Source organism: Neopelma chrysocephalum, unplaced genomic scaffold, assembly GCF_003984885.1.
Source record: "Neopelma chrysocephalum unplaced genomic scaffold, ASM398488v2 Primary Assembly neopelma1_151, whole genome shotgun sequence".
Lineage (NCBI taxonomy): Eukaryota > Metazoa > Chordata > Aves > Passeriformes > Pipridae > Neopelma > Neopelma chrysocephalum.
The window spans coordinates 582,514-597,882 of NW_020897813.1; the positions used below are offsets into that span (position 1 = coordinate 582,514).

The 15,369-nt window shown below is 38.9% G+C and overlaps 1 protein-coding gene across 2 annotated transcripts in view; it reads right to left on the reverse strand.

Moving 5' to 3' along the window:
- The window catches only part of IARS (isoleucyl-tRNA synthetase), a 95,863-nt gene that overhangs the window by 38,829 nt on the left and 41,665 nt on the right, over positions 1 to 15,369 (reverse strand). For both annotated transcript variants that reach the window (XM_027701184.1, XM_027701183.1), the window contains exons 15-17: positions 6,988 to 7,114; positions 1,951 to 2,024; positions 1,403 to 1,597 (exon numbers count right to left, since the gene is read on the reverse strand). In XM_027701184.1, the coding sequence (XP_027556985.1) occupies positions 1,403 to 1,597; positions 1,951 to 2,024; positions 6,988 to 7,114 (396 nt within the window). The remainder of the gene's footprint in view (positions 1 to 1,402; positions 1,598 to 1,950; positions 2,025 to 6,987; positions 7,115 to 15,369) is intronic.

The window sequence follows — 15,369 nt, forward strand, 5'->3', positions numbered from 1 at the left end:
TCTATTCCAGTGGAATTTATTTAACTCCAGTACCTCAAGTTACTGGATGGAAAAGTTCTACTTGAGCATAGTCAAAGGTACTAATCCAGAAAACACAAAAATTCATCTTAATCTGCCAGTTTTCAGAGTCAACCTCAAACTTCAAACACAGAATAAACACTTTAAAATGCCAAAACAAACTGTATGTATGCATACAAGCACGTATGAGAACACTGCTCACAGAAAAACTGAGATTAGAGAAAAATTTTTAATTACTTAAAAGTATTTATCCAGAGGGGAATCAAATAAGCAGATGAAGTTTACAGCTAGAAAAAATTTTTTTTTTTTTTGGTAAACTGTAAGACCTTAACAACATAAGGTTTGATCTAATTTCGTTTCTTTCTACATTCACATAAACTCAAAATTCAAATTTAATCTAGGGGCAAAAATTACTAGGCAAAAATTACTTCCCTACAAATTGGCTTGAAATCCTCAAAACATCAACTTCTATTTCAACTGCAGTTCTGTTTTTAATAGATAAGTGGAGTTCTGTGATAATTCAGCTGATGAGATTTTTCCTTACCAGGCCAAAGATGTGCCCTATTACCTAAAGATGTTTTCCATAAAAGCTGGCAAAATTCCTTGCCAACATTCTATTTCTGCAACTTTTTTGTCACCGAGCTTAAGACTATGTCACATTTTACTGAAAAAAAAAAGGAATCCTTCCAACACTAAAGAATCATCCAGATGTTGATTCAAAGAAATCAAACTCAACAGCATGAGCCAGAATTCCTTTAATCTGACGTAGGGGTAGTGTTGGAGATGATTCCTCCATAAACACTCCACTGAAACAAGCATTTCCTGAGCTTTTATACACTAACACCTCAAGCTCCTCCTTAACATTTCATTTTAATCATTTTATTGTTACAAGACATTAACATGAATCTTTAACTAAAGATAACCTAGACTTCTTTAACTTAAACAATCTTTGAACTATTTTCATATTTTATTGTTACATCAACATCGATCCTTAGTTACAGACAAACTTCTACTTAAACAGTCTTTGATTGATTTGGCTTCCTAGAGGGTATTTTCATATCTGATTGTTACAGAATTCATCATCCATCTTTGGTTAAAGATTAGACTTAGACTACTTTCAATTTTATATTGATTTACCTCTTTAGAGTGTAATGGTCTCCAAAACTAATTCATCTGCATGGGTTGCTGGCCTTCCTAATTTTTACTCTATTTTTCAGCAGCGTTTAGGTAAGGGTTTCAAAGTTACAAAATTTAAGCACAGTAAGGGCAACCTACAAAATTTTGAAGATTCTTAGGTTATAACTGGGACCACCACGACACAGTTTCTTTCAGTGCTTCTTAAGGGCAATGACATCCCACAATAAAGTGGCTTAAAGGGAATTACCATCCTCGGGTCTGGTCGATGCCTTCAGCAATGAAGTCAGCAGGGAAAGCATCCTCCAGCTCCCTCTTGTTCTCAAAGGGGTAGTGCACCTGGGCATAGGGCATGCTGCCACTCTCAAACCAGCAGTCAAACACCTCCGGCACTCGGCGCAGGGAGCCCTTCCCGCAGCGGGAAGGGATGGTCAGGTGGTCAATGCTATGGGGAGAAAAAGATGGACAAATTCCCAACAAAACCAGGCATTAGGAGAAGCTCACATCGTGCTTTCACATCAGAATGACAGTTTTTTAGGAATCGTTTTAATGATTCTTCAAAAAGGTCAGCGTTTCCTTTGACAGTCTTGGTAATTTAAAGCTATTTCACAGATAAGTTTTGGTAGTAACAACATTCAAGACAGAAGAAAGGAAAATTTATATGTGTTTATCACAAATCCTCTTCCTGCTTATCTGTTTTCCCTAAACTTGTTTCCCAGGGTTTGGGCGAAGAACACCAAGGTTTTTTATGTCTGTTTAACTATTTCTAGTAACGAGTTAAAAGTCTCTGTGACCAACCTTTCTCGATGGAGATCCGTGACTTTCACTCCACACAGCTCTTCCAATTCTGCCACTGAACCAACACAAACTACCTGCAAGAGACACTCAAGAAATTTAGCCAGTTATTTTCAAGAAATTTACTCAGTTATTTGTACAAAGTAGCAAGTTGGGTTTTTTTTTTAACATCAGACAGGAGACTTGCAGGTCAGTATCTGCCAAAGCAGATGATGGAGCTGAAAAACCAACACAACTTTTGTACAAGGTCCCCTTCTTCAATCTAACACAGCAGCAAATGATGTTAGAGACCATTGCCCTGATTTAATACAATTCATGTTACAATAACTGAGACTTGGAAGCAGCAGCATGTTGTCAGCTATCAAAAAAGGTGGGATGTTGTTTGGGTTTTTCCCCAAACAATCCACAACACAACAACCCCTGAAAATTCAATGATCCCGACTTTTATATAAATCAGTTTCAGATTCAAGGTTCCTCTCCTGAGCTAAGGAAAGCAGTTACATTGCTCATAATCCATGTAAGTTTTCCATCCCAGATACCCTGAACTGTACATATTAAAGGCATCTTATTTAAAGTGAACAAAGTTTCACAGCTCAGAAAGGGATTGCTAAGAAAGATTTTTCTCAGTTTTGTGGCATCAACACACTATTAAGAAAAAAGCAGATTTCCACAACAGACTTGCACTGATGTCAGGAAATGCTGATGAAACAAATGATTCTGAAAAACTGTATGAAAGAGAGAAGGAGAAAAGCAAACCCTTATTTGCTTTAGGTTTAATCAAGCTGAACCCTCCCAGAGCTCTGTGGGCCTCGCTCATCTGGCAGGATTCATGAGCCTCAAACTGCAGGACAGGTCTAGATTCTGGAGATCCTGTCTCATATGCTATCAGTCCCATTTGGAATTGCCACGGAAAAAAACAGAGTTTGACAGATCTGACAGGGAAGGAGTTAAATGCATCACCATAATGAAGCTGCAAGGAGACCACGCATTTTTCACATCATTTTCTAAGTTACTCTTAGGATACAATAAATCAGAGCAGAGTCTGAGTAGTCTTAAATATATGCAGATGTATACACATAGAAATTGTAAGTAACAAAAAGGATTTGGTGTATTTAATTCCAAAAAACTGTCACGAATTACAGAGATGACAGAAACTCGGTTTGATTTGGTTTTTAAGACATGATTTTCCTAGTCTGATTCAACTGCTCATCTGCATTACAAATCACCATCTTCTATTGTTAAAGTATTTTTGAAATGTAATTTTTTCATTACTTATCTGTCTTTTTTTTTCTGTAGGAAGCGAGGCACGACAATGGTTCTGATGGCCAAGTACAGCAGAATGCACAGCAAACCACACCAGGGGATTGATCCCAGGTAAAAATACACCTTTATCAACAAATTATTTTTAACCCAGACCTGCTCTTCCTTCTCTGTGTGGCCCCATAAGCATCACACAGGCTCAAGTGAGCAGCAGCAGGTGCTTAGTTCAGCACTGCTGGCAGAACAAAAGGTTTTAATAACAGCATGGGTAAAAAATACCCTTGGACACAGAGATTATTCATCTTCCCTAACCTTTATATTTGAACATACTTTCACATATGCTCTGGGTGAAAAGCTGCCCATTATTTGTTGCCTTTAGACCAAGCATTTCAATATTTAAGTACAACTCTGAATGCTGGATGCAGAAAACTGCACCCAGAAATTACTCAAGGAAGAAATAACCCCAATTTCACAAGAAAAATCCAACAGAGGAATGCAGATATCATCCCCACACTGAATAGATGCCTCTGTCCACAGCAGAAGGATGGAGCTACTCTGTCCCAAGGGGAGCTCATTAGATCCTTGAAGGCAAGAGAAGAATACAAGTAGATGTTAATCAAATTCAATCCCTCATTAGGCTGCACCCACTCACTTCTGCAACAACAAACTGGTTTTATGCTCTCAAATTAAACTGCTGCATTGGGTACATTTCTTCAAGAGCAATGCCTGTTTCAGTAGCCTGGCCCCTCTCCCTCCCAGTCACGTGCTCCTCCTCTATTTTATTTTGCAGCCACATCAACTACAAAACCAGTTACATCAACACTTCATAGCAGGCAGCAAAGAGTGAACTAAACAGGCTGGGACTGGGAGCTGCTCAACCCCATCCCAGCATCTCCAAGACCTCCTGTGAAACCAGAGGTCAAGGTTAAACACCTGAACAAAATGAACATTAGCATTTTATCTGGGATTATCCACGTAAAGAGGAAGAATAAAGCCACAGAGCAGCATTCATGGATCTCGATGTTCCTGTGGCACAGCTCTGCAGTACCCAGGAAATAAAAACATTTGCTTTTTTGGTTTGCCATTTCAGCTCTGTTCAGTGCCATCATCACAGAGGGAGGAGTGCTCACAGACAGAAATGTTCACATGTGTATCAGTGGGTCAGCAAGACAACCTGGGATCTTTAGAAAACATTTCCTGAGTATTAAATAGTAGAACAAATGAGTGCTACAGTCAGCCAGGAGGGGCCTTAATGCAGCCCCAAAGCAGCCCAGAATCAGACCTGAAGAAATTCCCTCACCCTTAGGAGAGCAGAGTCAGAGTCCTCTTGTTCTTTTATGCAAGACCAAGTGCACCCAAACTACTGGAGGGTTAACATAAGTGACAAGCAATGAAACAATCAGAGAATTTCCCTGAAGTCACTAAATATTAAATACCACAATTTGTATGCAACTCCTATAAAATTAGCCCATGTCTGCTTTACCAGCTTGGGTGTTGTATTAAAAGATTTTATTATCTAACCCAAATGTGTTCCTCCACTGAGGAAATCATTGAGATTTGAGAGCTTAAAATGATAAACTACTTGCAAAAATGTGGTAATAAACACAAGCTTCAAAATTTAACTTCCATTATGTGTCTCTACCTGATAATTATGCTACAAGAAAACTAAAATAAAAGCTAAAATAAAACTGTGGGAAACCAGTTATTGATTTGTAATAAAATTCACTTTAATACCAATTAATTCACCTTATTGTATATTAAATAAGGAATCGTTTTTACTTTTCCAGGATTTAATATGCACAGCATAATTGTGTGCAACAAAGTGCTCTTTTGAGAGCAAGACATGAAGATGATGTTCTGCAACCTCACACAGCACCAGGCTGCAGTAAAACTGAAGTCAGGGAATCTGGAGTGAAAATTATTTCTATATGAAAGCAGATGTCACCTAGGCCTTAAGTTCCACATCAGTTGCAAGGGTATTTGTTTTTCAAGCCACATCCCACATGCATAAAAAGAAAGTGAATATTAAAAAAAACCCCTAACATGAAATTTAGCTGGGTCCAGAAGCCACACTCGGCTTTTAAAGCACGACATTCAGACTCTAGAGCAAATAGAAATGTGAAACATCAATGGATAAAAATAACAGACCTGTTGGTATTTCTATCTTTATTCAGAACACCAAGCCCTGAGGAATATTTGCAGCTAATTTCAAAGGAAAGGTCAATCTCCCAAGTTAGACATCATATTATTATTAAAAGCAAAAAAATCAAACCTAGAAAACAAAAAAAAAAAACCTGTACACACAGGAATACAGACATGGGGAGACTGGAAAGAAAATGAAATATTATTAGAGGCAAGGAGTGAAAATAATGAAACATTTACACAATCTTTTTCAGCTGTAGGATGAAGTCTTGACATATTCTGGCACAAAACTGAAAACATTTTTATTACCTAAAGAAAAGTTATATCAAGGGACTTAAAAATGTTGGATAAATGTGAAAAAGTTATGTATAAATTGCCAGTCTTCAAACTCAACTTTAAGTGTTGTAGGAGAGACAGAGGCACTTGGTTTGTCAGTAATTTACAAACACACAGCATAAATAAATAGAAACCAACTGCCAAGGCTTTCTTAGATATTTAAATTGTAATTGCAAGGAGGATCTCCCTCCCTCCCCCAGTATCTCCCTGCCTACCAGCAAGATTGCCAGTGAAAAGGAAATAAAAAATACTTTATGGTGCACATCTAAGCAATAGCAAGTTTAAGACCGTAAAATACTCCTCTAGCATACGTTTTCCTACTGGAGGTCTTCCAGGTCTAAAATGAAGAGTAAAACTTTTTCAAACCAAGATAGATAAAAATAAAGGCTTGGGATGCTGCCATCAGTATTTACCTCCCGTGGACATCCTGACACTGGTCACCATTTCCTACTTCCAGCACGAGGAAGGACTATCACACATATCTAATGGAACTAACTCAACACAGCAAGGAAGAATAAAAAAAGAGAGAAAACACCACACAACCCCCATCCCCCCAAAATTCACCCATTTTATCTTCAGAAACAGTTTTAAAGCTTGGTATTTTGACACTTAGAGAGCAGCAGCCTCACAACTGTGCAAAGCATTCACTGGTGCAGTTTGTGTTACGCTCCCAGCTGCAGGGTACCTCACACCTCGGAAAAACTCATTTCCAGCATTCCCATTATCCATATTCATCATTCCACTCGATTCACATTTTTACAGTCCGTTACATCCACATTTGCAGCACTACAAATCTATACATCTTCACTGTTCTGCTGTGGTGGACTTGCTTTTTACGCCTTGAGCGACTCATCTGGCTCGAAGTAACCGAGCACCAGGATTTCAAGAGCAGACTGAAAGGACTGAGTGAAAAAAAAAAACAAACAAACAAACCAAAAAACCCTTCCTTGCCATTTTCTCACTGCATTTGTTATTTCCATTACATTTGCCATCACTGCAAATTCTTCCAGGAAAGACAAGATAAATTTTAATATAAAACCCAAGAAAAATTGCTTGCAGTTTTCAAGCAAGAGCAAAAGAAAACCTGTACAGGCACACAAATGCACCCATAAATATGCATGTATCTATCACCTACTATACACATATAAATATACATAGACAGATTAGACAGATATACTGTTAAGACATATTAACAGAACTTCAGACTGCAGCAGACAAAGAGAAGAGTGTCCATCAAAAAAAGCAAACAACATGCACAGACAGGCTTTTCTGTCAACTGGAACCTTTCATTTCCTTACTCACCTCTTCCAAGTCATCACTGACCCACAAAGGGATGGGGGTGCCCCAGTACCGGTTCCTGGATATGGCCCAGTCTCGTGCGTCTTTAAGCCAGTTCCCAAAACGCTTCTCCCTCACAAAATCTGGAACCCTGTACCAAAAATAAGAAAAGTATTAATTTATCGCTATGTTCCAAATAAAAGAAAGCTGGTGACAATGATTTTATGTGATTTCATCCACAAAACAAGTTCAATTCATCATTTACATGACTGGGAGCATATTTATACTACGGCACTGGCTACTGCAAGGCCTATGGAGGTGCTGCCAAAAATTTAACACCATTTCTTCTGCCTTCCCGGGATATCCACCTAAGCTACAGAAGTGAGAAACATAATGTTTCTTTTACTATAAAGTAACTCAGAAAAACATGTGCAACATAAAATAGATTTATTAGGGATGAAATGATAGTCTAAATCCTCCAGACGGTCCAACATTGGAGGATTATAACTAAAGGTGTGTAACAACACAACTGCTTTATTTTACATACAGAAACAGAGACCACTACTGATTTTGGTGCTGAATGACATTCCAAATATTCAAAAGCCAGGAGTAATAGCATTAAAAGACACCTTGGATTATGTGTGGGCATCCAGGTATCTGCACATTACTCAGATTGATGGATCATATAAAAAAATCCTTTCTGAGCTATTTATCATCTCCACTTCGAATTACTCCATTAAAAAACAAAACACGTCCCCAACCACAAAACCCTACCAACCCCTAAACCTCATTTTGAGTAGTAATGGGCACTGAGGATGTTAAAGATAAATTTTCATCATATGGAAGTGTCTTGGAGCTCAAAGGTTAACACCAGAACCTGATGCCCAGCAAGGTTCCTGGATATGCCAAATGGCCTGGTGGTTTGAGTAAAACTATGTTTTCTCTTATGATGTGAACAAAGAATTAACTATTTGTACAATGATTACAGGGAGGTAAAGAACAGCAATGGGTTTTAAGATCAACAATATACTCCCTTCATGCCTAAAGTGCATTTAAAAACATCAAGTGAAGCTCACAGGAAGAACAACCTTAGGACAGTGTCCGAGACACACAGAAGTTGTCAATGAGCAGCTCACAACAATGAAGTAACTCTAGAGCTGTTATGGAGCAAATCATGGCAAGTTTTACTGGGTTTGTTTTTCTAGTGTAACTAGAAGGGCCCTTCCCAAAGTCTGAGCTGGATTAGGTAACATACAGTTGCTAAAGGAGGAGCAGCCAAACTACAGAACACTCATGGTCTCTTCTACCTTTTCTTTTTGAAACTCTTGGTTCTCTATCAAATACTTCTTTTTGAAGAAGATTTTTAATCATAGCTCAGTCCCAAGAGTAACAAAGATGAAAGGATCCTTTAGAGGAAAAAATTAAAAGAATGGATTCACATGACACTCTGAGGTATGACTTGGCCCAGCAGCAGGAGATGAAATAAGTGTGAACAAAAAAAAAAAATAAAAATCTATTGATGAAAATAAAAGCTGCTCTCTTTTAAAAGTTTTACCCATGATGATGCCATGTAGAGATCTGAAGGCTTCTTGATGCCAATGTGGTCCCAGGTGGATAAAAACTACCCTTAAAAGCCTCACTCAATATCAGCCAGAAGTTCCAGAGCTTCCCTATTTCTGGACTTGCTTTCAGCTGCAAGGTTGTCTTCTGTGACACTTCTTGAACAAAAATTTAATATAAAAAAATTTGAAACAAACTCAGTGACTCATGTTTCACATGGCATCTGTATCCCTGCTTTGAAATTTAGAAATGTATACAGGCTCTCCTAATTTGGTTTAGTGTGGGACTCATTACTATTAACTTTTTGTGGTGACCTTAAGAGACCCCCTTCTCCAAACACAAGTGGAAACTGTACAAAGATCATTAGCATTTGCCCAACACTCCACTAATGTGGAAAACTTCTCTTTACATCACTCCTAAACTAGTTTCCATTTTTCAGAAGTTGTTAGACACTGATTAGCTGAAATTATTAGTCCCATTTAACATAGCTAGAGGCTGAGACAATCCCCCAATGACATTAAAATGCTGAGAGTTTCAACTCTGCCTCCTCAAAACACGCATGAAAAATTAATTTTATCCCCAAAGTGGACATTAACCACAAAAATGTATGTGGTGTGATCTCCCTCTCTCTTTCTCTGAGCTATGAAAGCATATAATTTACTTCTTCTGGTAAAATTGTCTGACCCTGCTGCCAGTTTTCAGTGGAACATAAAACACAAACCACTTCATCTACTACGAACCACATTTGCAACAATGATTTATGGCTCTTTGGAGGTACAACACAGAAATAACACTGACACAGCCATCAAGTAAAATAAAAAGAGCCTGTATCTCACAAACATTTGGGGTCCATCACTCAAAGAAAGTGTTACTTAAAACAACTGGTTCTTGCCACCACAGAAATGCTGCCCCTGGGTGCTGCCCAAGGGCAGACACAGCCTCCAGCTGGGAACAAGCTGGAGGAGGGAAAAGCAGCAGGGAATAGCCTTGCCAGGCACAGTTCTTCAAGACTGGAGCCTATTTCTTTTACTTAGTCTCACTAGATTTAGCTACAGATATCTCAGTCTGACATTTACCTACATATCATATGGAAAAAAAAATTCCATCAGAGGCACCTTTTATTGAAATATTTCATTAGGTTGGGAAAACAAGACAGAGTATTCTCAATTATGTTGTTACTAGCACCTGATCATTATTTACACCAGCTCCAGGTTAGTGTTCCTATAGGTTTTTTTCAGTTTCTTTTTAACCCTTTTCTCTTAGATATTTTCTTGGTATACTTCTCCTGTTAAATTCTAATGAAGATACCATCCTGCCACAGGTATATATTAGCTGGGGAAGCATTTTTTACTCCTCCATCTACACAAAGCAACTCAAAGGTAAATGAAAAGCCCCTCCCATATGCCAACACACATGTTTTTTTATGGTTAATCAGGGGTCCATCACAAACTCCCTTCAGCCTGAAAGCACAAATTTCAGGTTTCTGCTGGTGACCAGAGTTTGCAGTTGGGTATGACAAGAAGGTGACCAGAACTACAGCCCACTCAGAGCAACCCCCTGCTCCTGGCACTGAACACATTCAGATCTCAAGCCCCAGCATCAAACAGTTCCACGAGACTGCAGGTGACATCAAAGCCGCCACGTCCCTCCCAAAGCAACTGAGCTGCAGCTCCTAAGACTGAGCGGTGAGAAACAGGTTTTTTTATTTCCCAACTGGCCAACGATTTGTGTGGGGTTTGACCTTCGCATTTCTCTGCAAAATTACACAGACAGGATTTCATTCTTCTTTCTCCAGCGTTTAGCAAGGTTAAGGAGACTGCTGTCTCAGCAGGTCAGGAAGCTCTTGAATCATGACTCTGCAATAGTGTGGGACAAACTATTTCTCCTCTTGGCACCCAGGATAATGCACTAAATAAACTTCAGGATACAGACATTGCAGCAGCTGGAAAGTTCAGGGAACTGAACTTCACAACACAAGAAATAAGTATTATTTTGTCAAATCATAAATTGGAAAGATTTTGAATCGAAGTACATCAATTCCAACCTGTTTGAATGCTTGTTTCTATCTTACTTTCCCAACATCAAAACTCCCTCATACAAGTTAGAGATAGTGAGTATTATTCATTTGCTGCAAATTCCCATGTCCGTTTTTGACTGTTTGTTCCTTTTTTTAAAGCAGATTTGGGGTTTTGCTAAACTCATGCACTGTTAAGTCCTCTGCACAGTCAACTAACTCCCATATCTTTTCTTGGGAGCTACTCATTTTCTTAGTGTCTAAAATTCCATTTGAAAGGAAAAAAAAAAACAACAAAAACATGAAGAGCAAAAACAAAACTCAGTCCTTTAACAACATTTATTAGCTTATTATAACAGAAACCATTTTTCTTTGCCTTCAAAGTCTCTGTACCCTCAGCATTCAAGTCACACAAGCAAATTAGTGCTCACCTTCAATCCCAGAGCAGGAACAGGCTGACCCAGTGGGTTCCCATCAGCAATAAATACTCAAGGAACAGCATCAACTAAAATTAATATATTTGCCTTCTGACTCTTATTTCCAGAAGAGGAATGTACAGGATGCCAACAAGTAGTATTATGAATTATTACATTATCCAGGAAGAAACTTTTTGAAAGGATTAAGACATCTGTTCCTTTTCTGTGTATTTATTTTGAAGCATCTCTCTTGTGCTCATAACACAATTGCAAATACTGAATTCAACTTATTATTCCATTTCACAGCTCAGATGTGCTCAGCATGACTCTGAGCTGGCTCATCGTGCCCCAGCCCCAGGATGCAGGATCTGTCTCAGAGCAGCTCTGTCCCTCTGTTCAGTAAACACAAACAGCACTGCCAAAATACAGAGCTGTCAAATACTGCCACAGCACAAGCCTCATGTTTTAGCACCAATTAACCAGTAAAAGCTGTTGAAGATGTTACATAAAGATATACTGATCCTTTCTTGCTCTCCATCCTCTCACCAGATAATTCTGTTCATGACGCTCTTTGCAAAACCACAGCAGCTTTATGTATTGGATAAGATTTACTTTATAACTGCTAATTCAAGGAAGCTCTTGGCTTATCAATTATTTGAAAAACAGTCCCAGAAGAGTTAGACTATAAAGTTGATAAACTAAACACTACCTTAAGTGGTGTAATTTAGGGAATCTAATACCAGATTAAGAAACCTAATACAGCTTTGGTTCTGAGAAGGTGGCCCCAGATCTCTCCCTTCATTTGGCAAGCTGGGAACTTTTTAAGTGACATCTGAAATCAGGAATCACTTCTAAGCCTGTAAAAGAGAAAATCATTCTTTCAGAAGACAACTGAGTTGTAACTGCACCACCAAAGGTGATTAAGTAGTTATCCTATGCCATTTAACTAAATATGTACAGATTTCTTTAAATTCACAGCATAACAGCTGGGGGGGTTATTTTAGGTGTAGAATTTGGCTTTCTTTTTAAACATTAACCAACCCTTAGAAGACAAAGCCTTAAATTCCATTATGTTAATTTACTCTAATAACAAGCCTCCTTCAACATGCCCTCAAATTGATTTTTAATGGTTTTTAATTCAAGGAGATAAAATAAGCAACTATTCATGCCCTTTTGACACTTTAATTAGCGCCAATCTATATCATGGACCTAATTAAACATGGGGGGGGTGAGAGGGAGGAAAAGGGAAGAGAGGAAAGGTCAGATGTTTGCAAAGCACACTGAATTTCCACTGCAGCAGCCTCTCCTCCCCACTGAACGGTGCAAACCCACAGACCCCACACGAGCCCGGGCTGCCTCCACCACTGCAAGAGCATTTTCTGCTTATATGCAGCCAAATGAACAGTGCTTTCAATCATTTGGACCTGGCCCTGATTTTCTTCACTCTTTTCTCCTGGTTCCCATGGCAACAAACACTTTGGCATGCGACTGCAATGCTGCTGCAACTGCATCATCCCCCGTCAGCAGCTGCTCCTCCCGGACAGATTGAGGGCAGCCCTGACCTCCAGTTGTGTCAGACACCCACGTTACAAAAACCCCCATCTATTCCACTGGTATGACCCAGGCACCCTGCTAATTGCTATTCAATTCTTTATCTTATCAGCAATCCCTGCAGCCCGAAGCCAGTGAGAGATGAAGCTTTCACTCTCCTTCTGCACAGTTTCCTTTGGAATATTCCAACATTCATAGTTACAAAGTACTTTTATAGGGCACCACCACTCAGGATCCATTTCAATCCACACACATGAACATGTTTGTGTTCCTGTAACAGTGGTAGATATTCTACAATGCACAGATTTACCAGCTGCCCATTGTGCCGGGAGGGCTCGGTGAGCTGGCACTTAGGGGGCTTTATTCACTCAGTTTTACTGGAACCACACATAAAGCTGCTGGTGACTCTTCACTGGGACTGGAATGATACCTGCTCTACTCATGGCATAATCAGCAATCTCTGCTCAAGAGGCTCAGAGAGGAAACAGCAAAATTAGGGCACAGCAGAACAAAAGCCATCAAAATCAACCGGAAGAAGACTCAAAATTCACTTCTAATCCTCAACCAATTCTGACAACAGCGAGTAATAAAACCTTCTGCCTTTCACTGCTCTAAATGAGACAAACACAAGGCCAACCCTGCAGCAATTTTTTTTCACCTCCTGCCACAGCCAATGCCAATAATTTGGATTTTTCCTCAGGAAATGTTGCCATCTAGTGACTGCACCTCACCGTACACATCACAATCACTACTAGAGATGAGATCTGATTTGGATTCATGATTCCTGAGTAAGAAAAGTGTGACTGATGACTCAAAAAGGAGAGTTACAACTGCATGGTGATATCAAAGAAAAAAAAATTTAAAAGTCTACACACACAATGTGTTTAAAACTTTTCAGATAAAATGTATTGGTTAATGTTAACAAAGAAAGAAAATAATAAAAGAAAAAAAAAGCAAAAGGAGGAAAACAAAGGACTCACTAACTGATTTTCTTCCATTGTGCTATAATTCTGTTATGGCTTAAAATTCTGTTGCCCTGCTACAGACTCAGATTCTTCATCTGTGCAAAAATGATAAGTTTAGTAGAACATTGGCCTTCTACTGCAGATGGGCTCTACAGCCTATGCTCTACACTCCTCACCAGCCTAGGATACCAACAGGCATCATTCCTGATCAGATCACACCTTTTAACAGCTGAGAGACAGTTTGGTGGTTGAAGATCTGAATGACCAAGATCAAAAGTTCCTCAAAAGATTAAGGTGCTCGACTGACACATGAGGAGACCCTTGGGCTCTCCCAGGAGCTGCAGGAAGGGTGTGCAAAACTGACGTGAGTAAACCAGGAAATTCACTCTGACTAAAGTGCTCTGGGTGGCATTTTCAGCAAGAACTAACAGCTTCAGTGATGAAAGGCAAAAAAAAAAATAATACTTTCAACTAAGGACCTATACATCAAGTTCTTTATTACAATGCCTGAATTTTTCCGTGGTGAGAAGATGCCAGAACAAAAGGTTTGGTTTCTTTGAAGTCCCTCTCTGTCTCCCATCACTGCTTTCCTTCCACTGATGCTCGTTTTTCCACTGCACCAAGTGCTGCCCATCTTATGCAAACAATGTCAGAACTGCACAATATCTCCAACGTTAGAAACTTGGCAGCAGTCAGAGGTAAATGTTTCAGGAGTTACTGAAGTAGAACTTTAACTGAGGGAGGTTTAAAAGGGAAAAAAAAAAAGAGTTCAAAACTGATCTTTATATACAAAGTACAGAGTCTACAGAATCTTTTCTACTGGCCTGCAAGTACAGAAATATTACATACACTGTCAGAAGGATGAGCTACAATAGTTTAAAAACAATTATAAATTGTACTAATTTACTGTTTACAATGACTTATAAATCTGCAGTTTAGACCAACTTTGAACATTGATGACAGGAATTAGTCCTATATTCTACAACAGAATCTAAGGTGCCATGGTTTAGTCACTCGTCATGGTTACACTGAAAATGCTCTTTCAACAAACCATTCTATAAAATGATAGTGACAATTAAGGCTGAAACCCAGAGAGCACCTTGGTGCACTCTTCTTTATCTCCTTTATCAATATCATAGGAAGCCCAGATCTGACAGGACTGGATTGTACTGCAGCCAAATGTGCCTCTCTTCATCTCAAGTGTCACAGTTGCAGGTGTCCACATACCAAGTACAAGACACACTTTTTGTATCATTTAAATTTCTTTTAAATAGTCTCTTTTGCCAGTTGTATGGTAGAGAACACTCAGTAAGGGAACTTGAATTAAAGACCCAAACACAGCCTCTTAAATACTGTTCCAATTCTGCATGTTCATCAACGCCCAACACAAGTTACTTTCCACTCTGGTCAGAAAGAGGTTGGGACAGAGAAAAGGGGTTTTTTGGCTTCTGATTTCACAAAAATGCTGGTATATTGCTCATGTACCCATTCCTGAAAGCTATAGTTAATTTTGAAAACTGAAGATACTGTTGCTGGCTTTAGTAAATTTTGAACGACTGTGGCTTTATCAGTTGGGTAATTCACTAAAAAACCAATTAGAAATGCAATCAGGTTGCAAAGTTTGTCCAACTATGTTTAATCTATTTCATCAGAAAGAATATCTATCAAGAGGGCAGCTATTCTTAAGGGACAATATACCTATCAGTCATTTATAGGAATAAAAAAAGCAATGCAGTCAAACTCATTTTGTAAAGGTTAATATACTCTGAAAAGCATTTATCCCAAATTTGCTCATTTTTAGGACATGCTGAAGCCCCAGAGAGTCCAAAAATAAATTTTGAAAAAGCTACATATTATTCCTGTGACACTTTCCGAGATCCAGTCTCTTCTAAAGCAAAAA